The sequence below is a fragment of the Oncorhynchus nerka genome, linkage group LG14 (assembly GCF_034236695.1).
Source record: "Oncorhynchus nerka isolate Pitt River linkage group LG14, Oner_Uvic_2.0, whole genome shotgun sequence".
Classification (NCBI taxonomy): domain Eukaryota; kingdom Metazoa; phylum Chordata; class Actinopteri; order Salmoniformes; family Salmonidae; genus Oncorhynchus; species Oncorhynchus nerka.
In genome coordinates this window covers 93,069,550-93,089,043 of record NC_088409.1, presented here as the reverse complement: position 1 = coordinate 93,089,043, position 19,494 = coordinate 93,069,550, and the positions used below count along the sequence as shown (strand labels likewise).

At 51.5% G+C, this 19,494-nt stretch overlaps 1 protein-coding gene and 1 long non-coding RNA gene across 5 annotated transcripts in view; one reads left to right on the top strand and one right to left on the bottom strand.

The window, feature by feature from the left end:
• Positions 1–7,259, top strand: part of LOC115126105 (Golgi integral membrane protein 4) — a 28,529-nt gene extending 21,270 nt beyond the window's left edge. For 3 of the 4 annotated variants that reach the window (XM_029655690.2, XM_029655691.2, XM_029655689.2), the window contains exons 12-16: positions 407–483; positions 4,508–4,660; positions 4,850–4,909; positions 5,054–5,125; positions 5,534–7,259. In XM_029655690.2, the coding sequence (XP_029511550.2) occupies positions 407–483; positions 4,508–4,660; positions 4,850–4,909; positions 5,054–5,125; positions 5,534–5,671 (500 nt within the window). In that variant the 3' untranslated portion in view covers positions 5,672–7,259. The remainder of the gene's footprint in view (positions 1–406; positions 484–4,507; positions 4,661–4,849; positions 4,910–5,053; positions 5,126–5,533) is intronic. The other variant, XM_029655692.2, reaches the window with a different exon arrangement.
• LOC135559703 (uncharacterized) lies at positions 6,860–16,111 on the bottom strand. Its single transcript, XR_010458555.1, has 2 exons — positions 15,780–16,111; positions 6,860–10,902 (listed from the first exon to the last, which is right to left on the bottom strand). It is a non-coding gene; the product is annotated as an uncharacterized LOC135559703 (long non-coding RNA).
• Between the last annotated feature and the right edge of the window lie 3,383 nt (positions 16,112–19,494).

The window sequence follows — 19,494 nt, the reverse complement described above, 5'->3', positions numbered from 1 at the left end:
AAAATCTCTGGAGAGACCTGAAAATAGCTGTGCAGCAACTCTCCCCATCCAACCTGACAGAGCTTGAGAGGATCTGCAGAGGAGAATGGGAGAAACTCTCCAAATACAAGTGTGCCAAGCTTGTAGCGTCATACCCAAGGAGACTCGAGGCTGTAATCATTGCCAAATTTGCTTCAACACAGTACTGAGTAAAGGGTCTGAATAATTATGTAAATGTCATTTTATTTTTATGTAAATTTGCACACAAAAAATCAACCATTTTATGCTTTCGTCATTATGGGGTATTGTGTGTAGAATTTAACCCATTTTAGAATAAGGCTGTAACGTAACAAAATGTGGGAAAAGTCAAGGGGTCTGAATACTTTACATGCTTATCTGGCTGGCGGCTGGCTTGCGGTATGTACAGAGAGGGACCCTCACATGGAGCATGAAGAGGAGGAGCAAGATGAGGAGGACCACCGCCGAGTACCACAACTACAGGAGGTGAGACGAGTCTTTAGATCAGTCTACCTGATTTCAATGATCCATATGGTCTCATGTGAATCTGCCTCCTCTACACTCTAACCACTAGGCTACCTGCCACCTCTACACTCTAACCACTAGGTTACCTGCCTCCTCTACACTCTAACCACTAGGTTACCTGCCTCCTCTACACTCTAACCACTAGGTCACCTGCCTCCTCTACACTCTAACCACTAGGTTACCTGCCTCCTCTACACTCTAACCACTAGGTCACCTGCCTCCTCTACACTCTAACCACTAGGTTACCTGCCACCTCTACACTCTATCCACTAGGTTACCTGCCTCCTCTACACTCTAACCACTAGGTTACCTGCCACCTCTACACTCTAACCACTAGGTTACCTGCCACCTCTACACTCTAACCACTAGGTTACCTGCCACCTCTACACTCTAACCACTAGGTTACCTGCCTCCTCTACACTCTAACCACTAGGTTACCTGCCACCTCTACACTCTAACCACTAGGTTACCTGCCACCTCTACACTCTAACCACTAGGTTACCTGTCACCTCTACACTCTAACCACTAGGTTACCTGCCTCCTCTACACTCTAACCACTAGGTTACCTGCCTCCTCTACACTCTAACCACTAGGTTACCTGCCTCCTCTACACTCTAACCACTAGGCTACCTGCCACCTCTACACTCTAACCACTAGGCTGCCTGCCTCCTCTACACTCTAACCACTAGGCTACCTGCCTCCTCTACACTCTAACCACTAGGCTACCTGCCTCCTCTACACTCTAACCACTAGGCTACCTGCCTCCTCTACACTCTAACCACTAGGCTACCTGCCTCCTCTACACTCTAACCACTAGGTTACCTGCCTCCTCTACACTCTAACCACTAGGTTACCTGCCTCCTCTACACTCTAACCACTAGGTTACCTGCCACCTCTACACTCTAACCACTAGGTTACCTGCCACCTCTACACTCTAACCACTAGGTTACCTGCCACCTCTACACTCTATCCACTAGGTTACCTGCCTCCTCTACACTCTAACCACTAGGTTACCTGCCTCCTCTACACTCTAACCACTAGGTTACCTGCCTCCTCTACACTCTAACCACTAGGTTACCTGCCTCCTCTACACTCTAACCACTAGGTTACCTGCCACCTCTACACTCTAACCACTAGGTTACCTGCCACCTCTACACTCTAACCACTAGGTTACCTGCCTCCTCTACACTCTAACCACTAGGTTACCTGCCTCCTCTACACTCTAACCACTAGGTTACCTGCCTCCTCTACACTCTAACCACTAGGCTACCTGCCACCTCTACACTCTAACCACTAGGCTGCCTGCCTCCTCTACACTCTAACCACTAGGCTACCTGCCTCCTCTACACTCTAACCACTAGGCTACCTGCCTCCTCTACACTCTAACCACTAGGCTACCTGCCTCCTCTACACTCTAACCACTAGGCTACCTGCCTCCTCTACACTCTAACCACTAGGCTACCTGCCTCCTCTACACTCTAACCACTAGGCTACCTGCCTCCTCTACACTCTAACCACTAGGCTACCTGCCTCCTCTACACTCTAACCACTAGGCTACCTGCCTCCTCTACACTCTAACCACTAGGCTACCTGCCTCCTCTACACTCTAACCACTAGGCTACCTGCCTCCTCTACACTCTAACCACTAGGCTACCTGCCTCCTCTACACTCTAACCACTAGGCTACCTGCCTCCTCTACACTCTAACCACTAGGCTACCTGCCTCCTCTACACTCTAACCACTAGGCTACCTGCCTCCTCTACACTCTAACCACTAGGTTACCTGCCTCCTCTACACTCTAACCACTAGGTTACCTGCCTCCTCTACACTCTAACCACTAGGTTACCTGCCTCCTCTACACTCTAACCACTAGGTTACCTGCCTCCTCTACACTCTAACCACTAGGCTACCTGCCACCTCTACACTCTAACCACTAGGCTACCTACCTCCTCTACACTCTAACCACTAGGCTACCTATCTGACCACTAGGTTACCTACCTACCTCTACACTCTAACCACTGGGATACCTACCTCCTCTACACTCTAACCACTAGGCTACCTGCCACCTCTACACTCTAACCACTAGGCTACCTGCCACCTCTACACTCTAACCACTAGGCTACCTACCTCCTCTACACTCTAACCACTAGGCTACCTGCCTCCTCTACACTCTAACCACTAGGCTACCTGCCACCTCTACACTCTAACCACTAGGTTACCTACCTCCTCTACACTCTAACCACTAGGTTACCTACCTCCTCTACACTCTAACCACTAGGCTACCTGCCACCTCTACACTCTAACCACTAGGTTACCTACCTCCTCTACACTCTAACCACTAGGTTACCTACCTCCTCTACACTCTAACCACTAGGCTACCTGCCACCTCTACACTCTAACCACTAGGCTACCTGCCACCTCTACACTCTAACCACTAGGTTACCTACCTACCTCTACACTCTAACCACTGGGATACCTACCTCCTCTACACTCTAACCACTAGGCTACCTGCCACCTCTACACTCTAACCACTAGGCTACCTGCCACCTCTACACTCTAACCACTAGGCTACCTGCCTCCTCTACACTCTAACCACTAGGCTACCTGCCACCTCTACACTCTAACCACTAGGCTACCTGCCACCTCTACACTCTAACCACTAGGTTACCTGCCTCCTCTACACTCTAACCACTAGGTTACCTACCTCCTCTACACTCTAACCACTAGGCTACCTGCCACCTCTACACTCTAACCACTAGGCTACCTGCCACCTCTACACTCTAACCACTAGGTTACCTACCTTCTCTACACTCTAACCACTGGGCTACCTACCTCCTCTACACTCTAACCACTGGGCTACCTGCCTCCTCTACACTCTAACCACTAGGCTACCTGCCACCTCTACACTCTAACCACTAGGCTACCTGCCACCTCTACACTCTAACCACTAGGCTACCTGCCACCTCTACACTCTAACCACTAGGCTACCTGCCACCTCTACACTCTAACCACTAGGTTACCTGCCACCTCTACACTCTAACCACTAGGTTACCTGCCTCCTCTACACTCTAACCACTGGGCTACCTACCTCCTCTACACTCTAACCACTGGGCTTACCTACCTCCTCTACACTCTAACCACTAGGCTACCTGCCACCTCTACACTCTAACCACTGGGCTACCTACCTCCTCTACACTCTAACCACTAGGCTACCTGCTGCCCCGTGCCTCATTGTATTTATGAATCATGCTCAAACACGTCTCATGTTGTACATCATTTAAAGGAATGTAAAATGATTGAAATGACTACACGTCTTTCTAAGAAGTCCTAAAACTAGAGTTAATGTTTGTTGTGAATTACAGTACTGGAGGGCTTTAAAGTCCTCTTTCCCTGCCTGACACAAACATCAGCCTCAACCATAGCCACAGTCCCTTCGGTCTAGTCCTCTTTCCCTGCCTGACACAAACATCAGCCTCAACCATAGCCACAGTCCCTTGGGTCTAGTCCTCTTTCCCTGCCTGACACAAACATCAGCCTCAACCATAGCCACAGTCCCTTGGGTCTAGTCCTCTTTCCCTGTCTGACACAAACATCAGCCTCAACCATAGCCACAGTCCCTTGGGTCTAGTCCTCTTTCCCTGCCTGACACAAACATCAGCCTCAACCATAGCCACAGTCCCTTGGGTCTAGTCCTCTTTCCCTGTCTGACACAAACATCAGCCTCAACCATAGCCACAGTCCCTTGGGTCTAGTCCTCTTTCCCTGCCTGACACAAACATCAGCCTCAACCATAGCCACAGTCCCTTGGGTCTAGTCCTCTTTCCCTGCCTGACACAACCATAGCCACAGTCCCTTGGGTCTAGTGTTCTTTCCCTGTCTGCATGGATAGTAAAACCAGAAAGACCCACCCCCTATCTGAACGGTGATCTGCACAGTTTCACACGCAACACACTGACACTCTCTCTCCGTCCCTCCCGTCCTGCAGGGGGCGGTAGAGGGCGACCCAGAGGATGACCCTAATAACCAGGGAGAGGATGAGTTTGACGTGGCAGAGGAGCAGCATCTTCAGCATAGGGAGGAAGAGGAGGCAGACACGCACCCTAACCCCAATCACCCAGCCGTAGACGAGGAACTGGTGGTGAGAGGAGGGAGGGAGGAAATGAGGGATTAGAGAGAGGGAGAGGGAGAAAGGAAGGAAGGAAGGAGACGACAGTTGGAAATCGTCTGAGATATGAGGATGATAAACTTGGCCTGACACATGCAACGGGTAGAAGTTGTTCCAGTGACCTTGCCATGGTAACAGTTGTCATGGTTTCTATGTTTACAGATGGCGGTAAACCCCGACCAGCAGGAAGACAACCGGGATGAGATGTATCCGGAGGACGAGGTACACACACACACACACACACACACACTACTCACACACACACACACTACTCTCTCTCTCACACACACACACACACACACACTATTCACACACAGGTCTAAACAGAGGGAGAAGACATGGTCTGATGGTGTTTAACCCTGTTAGGTACAGGAGGATTTGGCCGGGGGGCAGAAGAGGGAGGAGGAGGAGCCATACAACGAGGAGAACGAAGAACATGTGAGTCTAGAACACTATGGAATATTGTACGTGGAACCCTGAGTGGGAAAATGACTGTGGGTTTGGCCTGTTAAACACACATTCTTTAGGTTCTCTGGGGGTGTCTGATCACCCCCAAGCTCGTTCTGGGGGGGTGTGTGTGTGCCACCCCCCTATCTAAACACTAGTGAATGATCTGACACTGCTCCACAATGGTCAGTCTGTCACCAGTCCACCATACTTGCCTCAATGTTCTAGAATGCTGGCCTGTATTCCATGTTCTCACATTACTGCTCTAGAACGTTCCATCGGTGGCAGTTCCTAGAGTCTTGTGTACATATTTGGCTGCTCTAGTGTAGAACATTGCTCCACTCCACTTCCTGTCTATGGTCTCTTACCCAACTGGGGACTGTGTTTGTTCTGCTACAGGAAGAAGTGAAAGAGCAAGAGGTCCCAGCAGAGAAAGAGGGAGAACACAGGACAGGAGAGATCCACGAGGAGGAGAACTACGAAGACGAGGAGGTGGGGGTTGGACGGGACGAGCGGCCCAATCGAAGGGAGATGTGAGCTGGACAGAGACATTGACCAATGAGAGTGCCTTTCCCCATCACTGGGAGCCAATCAGATCTCACTATTGTTCCCTCTAAAGGAGTAAAATCAGGCACCCACTCGGCATTCCGATTGGAATTCTATTGGAATGTCTGTTGGACATGGGATGGTATTCCCTTTTGTTTGTGTGTGGGACTGGAACAAAGATTTTGGTTTATTAGTATTTCTCCTTTGCAAAGATAATCCATCCACTTGACAGGTTTGTCATATCATGAAGCTGATTAAACAGCATGGTCATATTATACAGGTTTTAACCTTGTGCTGGGGACAGTAAAAGGCCACACTAAAATGTGCAGTTTTGTCACAACACAATGCCACAGATGTGTCAAGTTTTGAGGGAGTGTGCAATTGGCATGATGACAGTAGGAATGTCCACCAGAGCTGCTGCCAGAGCATTTAATGTTAATTTCTCTACCATAAGCCACCTCCAATGCCGTTTTTAGAGATTTTGGCACAACCTCAGACCATGTGTAACCACGCCAGTCCAGGACTTCCAGCTCCGGCTTCTTCACCTGCGTGATCTTGAGACTAGCTTCCTTCCGGGGGGGGCTCATTCTGACTGGCTGAACCTGGGAGGGCACAGGCCCACCCACTTGCAAGCCAGGCCCACCCATGGCTGAGCCCCTGCCCAGTCATGTGAAATCCATAGATTAGGGCCTAATGAATATATTTCCGTTGACTGATTTTCTTAAATGAACTGCAACTCAGTAAAATCTTAGAAATATTTGCATGTTGCGGTAAAAAAACAAAAAGTGTGTGTGTGTGTACACACACCTTCACACACACACCTACACACACACCTTCACACACCTACACACACACACACCTTCACACACACACACCTACACACACACACACCTACACACACACCTTCACACACACACACCTTCACACACACACCTTCACACACACCTTCACACACCTACACACACACACACACACCTTCACACACACACTACACACACACACACCTTCACACACACACACACACATCTCTTTCCATCTAGTGACCTATCAGACAGGCATGAGAAGGTCATGTTGCTGTACACTATCTGTTTGTGCCCAGAAAGAGATGGAAGATTTGTGTCTATATGAGTGTCAGTCTTTTAAATTAGTTTTGTACAATTTTTTTTTTTTTACACCAAATTCCTCGCAATGTACGTTTTTTAGTAGGACATGCTTTCCAATCTGCTGTTTTATGTATTATTATGATCCTTATGGGTGGATCTGACAATGATTCTCCAACGTTCTCAAAGCGTTATGAAATCGACTGTCATTCCTGCAGGGAAGAACTGCTGTATCACGGATGACAACAGTAGGGGGAAAAAAGCAGCCGTTCATTTTCATTCTTCTGTTTGACTTGTCGACGTTGCTGGTCCTCTTGTTACTAGCTGAGTACGCATTGCCAGTGGATCACAGGTCCTTTCATAGTGTAGTTGACCTGTTGACCTGGATGTAAATCACAAATGTCCACTTGACCTGTTCACCCAATCCTTAATCACTACTGTCTAATGTATAGAAATACACACATTTGGACATATTTTTCCACCTGCCTGAAAAGGTTTATTTGGTAACAACAAAGTGAATGTGGTTGAATTAAACGTATAAAAGATTTAGTACCTAGAGGTTGGTGTGAGGAACTAACATGATGCCATGTCTCTTGCTGCAGTGGAGCTACCAGAGGTGAACTGATACAGTCCATCTCACCTTTCCTTTAGGAAATCAAACGGCTCTGAACAGAATGACAATGAGACTTGAGAGAGAAAATACTTCAAACACACATTTCACTCGTCTTCAGCCTTTACCCCCGAGGACCAAGATAATCTCATCAGCCACGTTGGCCCTCTTCCTCTGTGTGTTCCCCCCCTGGGGGGGGGGGCTCTGGGATGTTGGAGTGGGAACGATTTCAGAGGTGACTCATTAATGTGCTAATAGCAGGCTGGTGTAGCGCGCGCACACACACACACACACACACCCTACAGTCATGAGTGTTCAGTGATGCTAAGCTCTCTCTCTTCAAGGTCTCATCGGGAGTCATGGAGGCCTTTTCTGGTCTCCTATTGGATGAATAACTATTCATTAATCGTTTCCGTGTCTCCTGTTGCCAGAGGCCAAATCCTATCTTGAGACGCAAATACATAACCAATCCCTCTCCCCAAATCTTCTTTTGAGACGCAAATACATAACCAATCCCTCTCCCCAAATCTTCTTTTGACATCGATGCATGATTCATGTGAAGGTTTGAATTAAGAGTGAATCTCAATTTAGGATTCAGCCCCAAGGGAACGTCCCAAATATTTAGTATTACTAATAGTATTGCAATACTATCATGCAGTCTTCTTGTTGTCCAGAGAGACCAAGGTAATGGACACTCAGTGCTCTAGAGTGTTGTTGGCCGGAGAGACCAAGGTAATGGACACTCAGTGCTCTAGAGTGTTGTTGTCCAGAGAGACCAAGGTAATGGACACTCAGTGCTCTAGAGTGTTGTTGTCCCGAGAGACTAAGGTAATGGACACTCAGTGCTCTAGAGTGTTGTCCAGAGAGACCAAGGTAATGGACACTCAGTGCTCTAGAGTGTTGTCCTGAGAGACCAAGGTAAAGGACACTCAGTGCTCTAGAGTGTTGTTGTCCCGAGAGACCAAGGTAAAGGACACTCAGTGCTCTAGAGTGTTGTTGTCCCGAGAGACCAAGGTAATGGACACTCAGTGGTCTAGAGTGTTGTTGTCCCGAGAGACCAAGGTAATGGACACTCAGTGGTCTAGAGTGTTGTTGTCCTGAGAGACCAAGGTAAAGGACACTCAGTGCTCTAGAGTGTTGTCCTGAGAGACCAAGGTAAAGGACACTCAGTGCTCTAGAGTGTTGTTGTCCCGAGAGACCAAGGTAATGGACACTCAGTGGTCTAGAGTGTTGTTGTCCAGAGAGACCAAGGTAAAGGACACTCAGTGCTCTAGAGTGTTGTTGTCCCGAGAGACCAAGGTAATGGACACTCAGTGTTGTCCTGAGAGACCAAGGTAATGGACACTCAGTGCTCTAGAGTGTTGTTGTCCTGAGACACCAAGGTAAAGAATACTCAGTGCTTTAGAGTGTTGTTGTCCTGAGACACCAAGTTAAAGAATACTCAGTGATCTAGAGTGTTGTTGTCCCGAGAGACCAAGGTAAAGGACACTCAGTGCTCTAGAGTGTTGTTGTCCCGAGAGACCAAGGTAAAGGACACTCAGTGCTCTAGAGTGTTGTTGTCCCGAGAGACCAAGGTAATGGACACTCAGTGTTGTCCTGCGAGACCAAGGTAATGGACACTCAGTGCTCTAGAGTGTTGTTGTCCAGAGAGACCAAGGTAATGGACACTCAGTGGTCTAGAGTGTTGTTGTCCTGAGACACCAAGGTAAAGGATACTCAGTGCTCTAGAGTGTTGTTGTCCCGAGAGACCAAGGTAATGGACACTCAGTGGTCTAGAGTGTTGTTGTCCAGAGAGACCAAGGTAAAGAACACTCAGTGCTCTATAGTGTTGTTGTCCCGAGAGACCAAGAAGCAGAGATCCACGAGGCGGAGAACTTCTAAGACAAGGAGGTGGGGGTTGGACGGGACAAGCGGACCAATCAAGAGCGTGCGTGAGAGCATGAGTCTGTGTTCAGGTCCACAGTCTCTGCCTGTTGAGGTTTCAGGGGGAAGTGATGTCAACACCATTATTAAAAAATAATTCTGATGCTACTGGATATGAATAAATGAACTGCTGTTGACAGACAGGATGGGACATTCTGAATGTGACCCATTATCCTGTGTGTGTGTCCTGTCACATGAAGCACAGGGGTCATTAAACAGTCATCATAAGAGGGTACAGGAGTGTTGTTTGAAAGAGGGGAGGGAGGAAGAGGATGGAGGTGGAGGGTCAGAGTGATGTCTATGTTGTACACAGTTGGGATTGCTGTGAGGCTTGAGAAGAATGACCTCTGACCCCACTGTTCTCTGTGCCAGTAGGACAGCATCATGTACCTGCCTGATAAGATATCTCCCTCCCGCAAAGCCAAGTTCCAACATGAGCCTCAGTGTCTTCCTACATCAGCCTAACACAGTCCAGTCACACAACTCAAACCCCGGGACAAGTGTCTTCCTACATCAGCCTAACACAGTCCAGTCACACAACTCAAACCCCGGGACAAGTGTCTTCCTACATCAGCCTAACACAGTCCAGTCACACAACTCAAACCCCGGGACAAGTGTCTTCCTACATCAGCCTAACACATTCCAGTCACACAACTCAAACCCCGGGACAAGTGTCTTCCTACATCAGCCTAACACGGTCCAGTCACACAACTCAAACCCCGGGACAAGTGTCTTCCTACATCAGCCTAACACGGTCCAGTCACACAACTCAAACCCCGGGACAAGTGTCTTCCTACATCAGCCTAACACGGTCCAGTCACACAACTCAAACCCCGGGACAAGTGTCTTCCTACATCAGCCTAACACGGCCCAGTCACACAACTCAAACCCCGGGACAAGTGTCTTCCTACATCAGCCTAACACGGTCCAGTCACACAACTCAAACCCCGGGACAAGTGTCTTCCTACATCAGCCTAACACAGTCCAGTCACACAACTCAAACCCGGGACAAGTGTCTTCCTACATCAGCCTAACACGGTCCAGTCACACAACTCAAACCCCGGGACAAGTGTCTTCCTACATCAGCCTAACACGGTCCAGTCACACAACTCAAACCCCGGGACAAGTGTCTTCCTACATCAGCCTAACACGGTCCAGTCACACAACTCAAACCCCGGGACAAGTGTCTTCCTACATCAGCCTAACACGGTCCAGTCACACAACTCAAACCCCGGGACAAGTGTCTTCCTACATCAGCCTAACACGGTCCAGTCACACAACTCAAACCCCGGGACAAGTGTCTTCCTACATCAGCCTAACACGGTCCAGTCACACAACTCAAACCCTGGGACAAGTAAAAACAACAGTGTGATCAAATATACACAATATACAGCATTAGTAGGCCTACTAAAAATGTCTAGAGTGAATTATTTATGAAATTACTATTATAGTCCTAAACCCCTCAGTTTGATGTCACAGAATGTTACACATCCTGGTGTCTGCTGGGAGTTGGAGTCCAGGAGTCATGGAATCTTCTGGGAGCTTGGGGATTCCATCCAGAACTGAGTTTTGGCAAACAGGAGAACACACTGCAGAGAGGAGAGGGAAACAAAGGGTTAATGCAGGGTCAAACATATCAACTACTCCACTACATTCTAACATTTTATCATCTTTTATCTCTCCACCTCCTCTCCCTCCCTCTATCCCCTATCCTCTCCCTCCCTCTATCTCCTCACCTCCTCTCCCTCCCTCTATCCCCTCACCTCCTCTCCCTCCCTCTATCACCCTCACCTCCTCTCCCCCCCTCTATCCCCTCACCTCCTCTCCCTCCCTCTATCACCCTCACCTCCTCTCCCTCCCCCTATCCCCCTCACCTCCCTCTATCCTCCTCCTCCCCCTCACCTCCTCTCCCTCCCTCTATCCTCTCACCTCCTCTCCCTCCCTCTATCCCCCTCACCTCCTCTCCCTCCCTCTATCCCCTCACCTCCTCTCCCTCCCTCTATCCCCTCCCTCTATCTCCTCTCCCTCCCTCTATTCCCTCCCTCTATCCCCCTCACCTCCTCTCCCTCCCTCTATCCCCCTCACCTCCTCTCCCTCCCTCTATCCCCTCACCTCCTCTCCCTCCCCCTATCCCCTCACCTCCTCTCCCTCCTCTATCACCCTCACCTCCTCTCTCTCCCTCTATCCCTCACCTCCTCTCCCTCCCTCTATCCCCTCACCTCCTCTCCCTCCCCTATCCCCCTCACCTCCCTCTATCCTCCTCCTCTCCCTCCCTCTATTCCCCTCACCTCCTCTCTCCCTCTATCCCCCTCACCTCCTCTCCCTCCCTCTATCCCCCTCACCTCCTCTCCCTCCCCCTCTATCCCCTCACCTCCTCTCCCTCCCTCTATCTCCTCTCCCTCCCTCTATCCCCTCCTCTCCCTCCCTCTATCCCCTCACCTCCTCTCCCTCCCCTATCCCCTCACATCCTCTCCCTCCCTCTATCACCCTCACCTCCTCTCTCTCCCTCTATCCCCTCACCTCCTCTCCCTCCCTCTATCCCCTCACCTCCTCTCCCTCCCCTATCCCCCTCACCTCCCTCTATCCTCCTCCTCTCCCTCCCTCTATCCCCCTCACCTCCCTCTCCCTCCCTCTATTCCCCTCACCTCCTTTCTCCCTCTATCACCCTCACCTCCTCTCCCTCCCTCTATCCCCCTCACCTCCTCTCCCTCCCTCTATCCCCTCACCTCCTCTCCCTCCCTCTATCCCCTCCTCTCCCTCCCTCTATCCCCTCACCTCCTCTCCCTCCATCTATCCCCTCACCTCCTCTCCCTCCCTCTATCCCCTCACCTCCTCTCCCTCCCTCTATCCCCTCACCTCCTCTCCCCCTCTATCCCCTCACCTCCTCTCCCTCCCTCTATCCCTCACCTCCTCTCCCTCCCTCTATCCCCTCACCTCCTCTCCCTCCCTCTATCACCCTCACCTCCTCTCCCTCTATCCCCTCCTCTCCCTCCCTCTATCCCCTCACCTCCTCTCCCTCCCTCTATCCCCTCACCTCCTCTCCCTCCATCTATCCCCTCACCTCCTCTCCCCCTCTATCCCCTCACCTCCTCTCCCTCCCTCTATCCCCTCACCTCCTCTCCCTCCCTCTATCCCCTCACCTCCTCTATCCCCCTCACCTCCTCTCCCTCTATCCCCTCACCTCCTCTCCCCCCCTCTATCCCCTCATCCCCTCCTCCTCTCCCCCTCTATCCCCTCACCTCCTCTCCCCCTCTATCCCCTCACCTCCTCTCCCTCCCTCTATCCCTCACCTCCTCTCCCTCCCTCTATCTCTCCTCTCCCTCCCTCTATCCCCTCCTCTCCCTCCCTCTATCCCCTCCTCTCCCTCCCTCTATCCCCCTCACCTCCTCTCCCTCCCTCTATCCCCCTCCTCTCCCTCCCCCTATCCCCCTCACCTCCTCTCCCTCCCTCTATCCCCTCACCTCCTCTATCCCCCTCACCTCCTCTCCCTCTATCCCCTCACCTCCTCTCCCCCCCTCTATCCCCTCACCTCCTCTCCCTCCCTCTATCCCCTCACCTCCTCTCCCTCCCTCTATCCCCTCACCTCCTCTCCCTCCCTCTATCCCCCTCCTCTCCCTCCCCCTATCCCCCTCATCTCCTCTCCCTCCCCTATCCCTCTCACCTCCTCTCCCTTCCTCTATCCCCCTCACCTCTCTCCCTCCCCCTATCCCCCTCACCTCCTCTCCCTCCCTCTATCCCCCTCACCTCCCTCTCCCTCCCTCTATCCCCCCTCACCTCCTCTCCCTCCCTCTATCCCCCTCACCTCCTCCCCCTCACCTCCTCTCCCTTCCTCTATCACCCTCACCTCCTCTCCCTCTATCCCCCTCACCTCCTCTCCCTCCCTCTATCCCCCTCACCTCCCCCTATCTTCCTCACCTCCTCTCCCTCCCCCTATCCTCTCCCTCCCTCTATCCCCCTCACCTCCTCTCCCTCCCTCTATCCCCCTCACCTCCTCTCCGTCCCTCTATCCCCCTCACCTCCTGTCTCCCTCTATCCCCCTCACCTCCTCTCTCCCTCTATCCCCCTCACCTCCTCTCCCTCCCTCTACTCACCTCTCTCTCTCCCTCCCTCTATCCCCCTCACCTCCTCTCTCTCTCCCTCCCAGTTACTCTCGGTGTATCCATTATAGCTCAGTGGGTGTGTCATCACCATGTGTCCATATGGCAGAGGGAGACATAACTAGAGTGTAGAGGCCTGCTCCCCGTCCCGCCGTAGATGGAGCCCCATCTGTGCAAAAGCCGACCATTCGACCCCATATGGAATCTGTTTTTCGTCGATATGGTCACACAGCACACTGAACATCCCCTGTGCCGTTTCATCGTGAGACAGAACAATATGTCCTTGCACGTAGCATCCCTCAACATGTAGCATCCCCCCGACACGTAGCATCCCCTGACATGTAGCATCCCCCGACAGGTAGCATCCCCCGACATTTAGCTTCCCCCGACATGTAGCATCCCCCGACATGTAGCATCCCCCGACACGTAGCATCCCCCCGACACGTAGCATCCCCGACATGTAGCATCCCCCGACATGTAGCATCCCCCGACATGTAGCATCCCCGACATGTAGCATCCCCGACATGTAGCATCCCCGACATGTAGCATCCCCGACATGTACCATCCACCGACACGTAGCATCCCCCGACATGTAGCATCCCCCGACACGTAGCGAACAAAAGTCGATGCATCTCGGCCCTCACAGCTAACGTCTATTTGGAAAGCTTGAAAAACAAATGATAGTCCCACTCAGCCGACCATTCGACTCCATATGGAATCTGTTTTTCGTCGATATGGTCACACAGCACACTGAACATCCCCTGTGCCGTTTCATCGTGAGACAGAACAATATGTCCTTGCACGTAGCATCCCTCAACATGTAGCATCCCTCAACATGTAGCATCCCCCCGACACGTAGCATCCCCCGACATGTACCATCCACCGACATGTAGCATCCCCCCGACATGTAGCATCCCCCCGACATGTAGCATCCCCCCGACATGTACCATCCACCGACATGTAGCATCCCCCCGACATGTACCATCCACCGACACGTACCATCCCCGACATGTAGCATCCCCGACATGTAGCATCCCCCGACAGGTAGCATCCCCCCGACATGTACCATCTACCGACACGTACCATCCCCGACACGTAGCATCCCCCGACAGGTAGCATCCCCCGACATGTAGCATCCCCGATATGTACCATCCACCGACATGTAGCATCCCCCGACATGTACCATCCACCGACATGTAGCATCCCCCCGACATGTACCATCCACCGACACGTACCATCCCCCGACATGTAGCATCCCAACGACATGTACCATCCACCGACACGTACCATCCCCGACATGTAGCATCCCAACGACATGTACCATCCACCGACACGTAGCATCCCCCGACATGTAGCATCCCCCGACATGTACCATCCCCCGACATGTAGCATCCACCGACATGTAGCATCCCCGACATGTAGCATCCCTCGACATGTAGCATCCCCGACTTGAAGCTTCCCCGACATGTAGCATCCCCGACATGTAGCATCCCCCGACATGTAGCATCCCCGACATGTAGCATCCCCCGACATGTAGCATCCACCGACATGTAGCATCCCCGACATGTAGCATCCCCGACATGTAGCATCCCCGACATGTAGCATCCCCCGACATGTAGCATCCACCGACACGTAGCATCCCCGACATAGCATCCCCGACATGTAGCATCCCCGACATGTAGCATCCCCGACTTGAAGCTTCCCCGACATGTAGCATCCCCCGACATGTAGCATCCCCCGACATGTAGCATCCCCCGACATGTAGCATCCACCGACACGTAGCATCCCCCGACATGTAGCATCCCTCGACATGTAGCATCCCCCGACATGTAGCATCCCCGACATGTAGCATCCCCCGACATGTAGCATCCCCCCGACATGTAGCATCCACCGACATGTAGCATCCCCCGACATGTAGCGAACAAAAGTCGATGCATCTCGGCCCTCACAGCTAACGTCTATTTGGAAAGCTTGAACAACAAATGATAGTCCCACTCAGCGCAAACCACATGGGATGGCGTATAACTGTAGAATGCTGTGGTAACCATGCTGGTTAAGTGTGCCTTGAATTCTAAATAAATCACCGACAGTGTCACCAGAAAAGCACTCACACACCATCACACCTCCTCCTCCATGCTTCACGGTGGGAACAACACATGCAGAGATCATCCGTTCACCTACTCCTACTCTTTGAGGCTGTTTTCATAATAGAACCTTTTTGGACCAATCATACTGTCGCAGGATGAGAGAGGCAGGTTGTGGGGGGAGGAGCTGTGTAAGGGGGTGTCATAAGATGGGAGGGTAAGAGGTGAGTAGAGCGAGAAGGGAGGTCTGGAGGGTGAGAATGTGGCATAAGGCGTGACACTCACAGGGGTTGTGACGATTCCGGAATCTGGACTCTGATCCACGGAGAGGGGTGTGTGTGACGCTGATTTCAGAATACTGGGAGGAGTGGGATTTGGAAAACTGCCACTGCTCGTGTTCACACCTGAGGAACTGGGAGAGAAGGACAACAACACACCTGAGGAACTGGGAGAGGGGGACAACAACACACCTGAGGAACTGGGAGGGGGACAACAACACACCTGAGGAACTGGGAGAGAGGGACAACAACACACCTGAGGAACTGGGAGAGAGGGACAACACACCTGAGGAACTGGGAGAGAAGGACAACAACACACCTGAGGAACTGGGAGAGGGGGACAACAACACACCTGAGGAACTGGGAGAGAAGGACAACAACACACCTGAGGAACTGGGAGAGAGGGACAACAACACACCTGAGGAACTGGGAGAGAGGGACAACAACACACCTGAGGAACTGGGAGAGAAGGACAACAACACACCTGAGGAACTGGGAGAGAGGGACAACAACACACCTGAGGAACTGGGAGAGAAGGACAACAACACACCTGAGGAACTGGGAGAGAGGGACAACAACACACCTGAGGAACTGGGAGAGAAGGACAACACACCTGAGGAACTGGGAGAGAAGGACAACAACACACCTGAGGAACTGGGAGAGGGACAACAACACACCTGAGGAACTGGGAGAGAAGGACAACAACACACCTGAGGAACTGGGAGAGGGACAACAACACACCTGAGGAACTGGGAGAGAAGGACAACACACCTGAGGAACTGGGAGAGAAGGACAACAACACACCTGAGGAACTGGGAGAGAAGGACAACAACACACCTGAGGAACTGGGAGAGAGGGACAACAACACACCTGAGGAACTGGGAGAGAAGAACAACAACACACCTGAGGAACTGGGAGAGAAGTACAACAACACACCTGAGGAACTGGGAGAGAAGTACAACAACACACCTGAGGAACTGGGAGAGAAGTACAACAACACACCTGAGGAACTGGGAGAGAAGTACAACAACACACCTGAGGAACTGGGAGAGAGGGACAACACACTTGAGGAACTGGGAGAGAAGGACAACAACACACCTGAGGAACTGGGAGAGAGGGACAACAACACACCTGAGGAACTGGGAGAGAAGGACAACAACACACCTGAGGAACTGGGAGAGAAGGACAACACACCTGAGGAACTGAGAGAGAGGGACAACAACACACCTGAGGAACTGGGAGAGAAGAACAACAACACACCTGAGGAACTGGGAGAGAAGTACAACAACACACCTGAGGAACTGGGAGAGAAGGACAACAACACACCTGAGGAACTGGGAGAGAAGTACAACAACACACCTGAGGAACTGGGAGAGAAGTACAACAACACACCTGAGGAACTGGGAGAGAAGTACAACAACACACCTGAGGAACTGGGAGAGAAGTACAACAACACACCTGAGGAACTGGGAGAGAAGTACAACAACACACCTGAGGAACTGGGAGAGAGGGACAACAACACACCTGAGGAACTGGGAGAGAAGGACAACAACACACCTGAGGAACTGGGAGAGAAGGACAACAACACACCTGAGGAACTGGGAGAGAGGGACAACAACACACCTGAGGAACTGGGAGAGAAGGACAACAACACACCTGAGGAACTGGGAGAGAAGGACAACACACCTGAGGAACTGGGAGAGAAGGACAACAACACACCTGAGGAACTGGGAGAGGGACAACAACACACCTGAGGAACTGGGAGAGAAGGACAACAACACACCTGAGGAACTGGGAGAGGGACAACAACACACCTGAGGAACTGGGAGAGAAGGACAACACACCTGAGGAACTGGGAGAGAAGGACAACAACACACCTGAGGAACTGGGAGAGAAGGACAACAACACACCTGAGGAACTGGGAGAGAGGGACAACAACACACCTGAGGAACTGGGAGAGAAGAACAACAACACACCTGAGGAACTGGGAGAGAAGTACAACAACACACCTGAGGAACTGGGAGAGAAGTACAACAACACACCTGAGGAACTGGGAGAGAAGTACAACAACAAACCTGAGGAACTGGGAGAGAAGTACAACAACACACCTGAGGAACTGGGAGAGAAGTACAACAACACACCTGAGGAACTGGGAGAGAGGGACAACACACTTGAGGAACTGGGAGAGAAGGACAACAACACACCTGAGGAACTGGGAGAGAGGGACAACAACACACCTGAGGAACTGGGAGAGAAGGACAACAACACACCTGAGGAACTGGGAGAGAAGGACAACACACCTGAGGAACTGAGAGAGAGGGACAACAACACACCTGAGGAACTGGGAGAGAAGAACAACAACACACCTGAGGAACTGGGAGAGAAGTACAACAACACACCTGAGGAACTGGGAGAGAAGGACAACACACCTGAGGAACTGAGAGAGAGGGACAACAACACACCTGAGGAACTGGGAGAGAGGGACAACAACACACCTGAGGAACTGGGAGAGAGGGACAACAACACACCTGAGGAACTGGGAGAGGGGGACAACAACACACCTGAGGAACTGGGAGGGGGACAACAACACACCTGAGGAACTGGGAGAGAGGGACAACAACACACCTGAGGAACTGGGAGAGAGGGACAACACACCTGAGGAACTGGGAGAGAAGGACAACAACACACCTGAGGAACTGGGAGAGGGGGACAACAACACACCTGAGGAACTGGGAGAGAAGGACAACAACACACCTGAGGAACTGGGAGAGAGGGACAACAACACACCTGAGGAAATGGGAGAGAAGGACAACAACACACCTGAGGAACTGGGAGAGAAGTACAACAACACACCTGAGGAACTGGGAGAGAAGGACAACACACCTGAGGAACTGGGAGAGGGACAACAACACACCTGAGGAACTGGGAAAGAAGGACAACAACACACCTGAGGAACTGGGAGAGAAGTACAACAACACACCTGAGGAACTGGGAGAGAATCACAACACACCTGAGGAACTGGGAGAGAAGGACAACAACACCCCTGAGGAACTGGGAGAGAAGTACAACAACACACCTGAGGAACTGGGAGAGAAGTACAACAACACACCTGAGGAACTGGGAGAGGGGGACAACAACACACCTGAGGAACTGGGAGAGATGGACAACAACACACCTGAGGAACTGAGAGAGAGGGACAACAACACACCTGAGGAACTGAGAGATGGACAACAACACACCTGAGGAACTGGGAGAGATGGACAACAACACACCTGAGGAACTGAGAGAGAGGGACAACAACACACCTGAGGAACTGAGAGGGGGACAACAACACACCTGAGGAACTGGGAGAGAAGGACAACAACACACCTGAGGAACTGAGAGAGAAGGCCAACAAGGAGTTAGAGGGTGAAATATGTACACGACATGACCACAAGTATGTTGACACTTGCTCGCCAAACATCTCATTCCAAAATCATGGACATTAATACGGAGTTGGTCCCCCTAAAAGTAAAAGTTGGCAAAAATAGAAATAGTAAAATACAGATACCCCCCAAAACTACTGAAGTAGTACTTTGCACCACTGCAATTGGCTCACAGTCGGCATTCCAATTCACCCCAAAGGTGTTCGATGGGGTTGAGGTCAGGGCTCTGCGCAAGCCAGTCAATTTCTTCCACACCGATCTCAACAAACCATTTCTGAATGGACCTCGCTTTGTGCA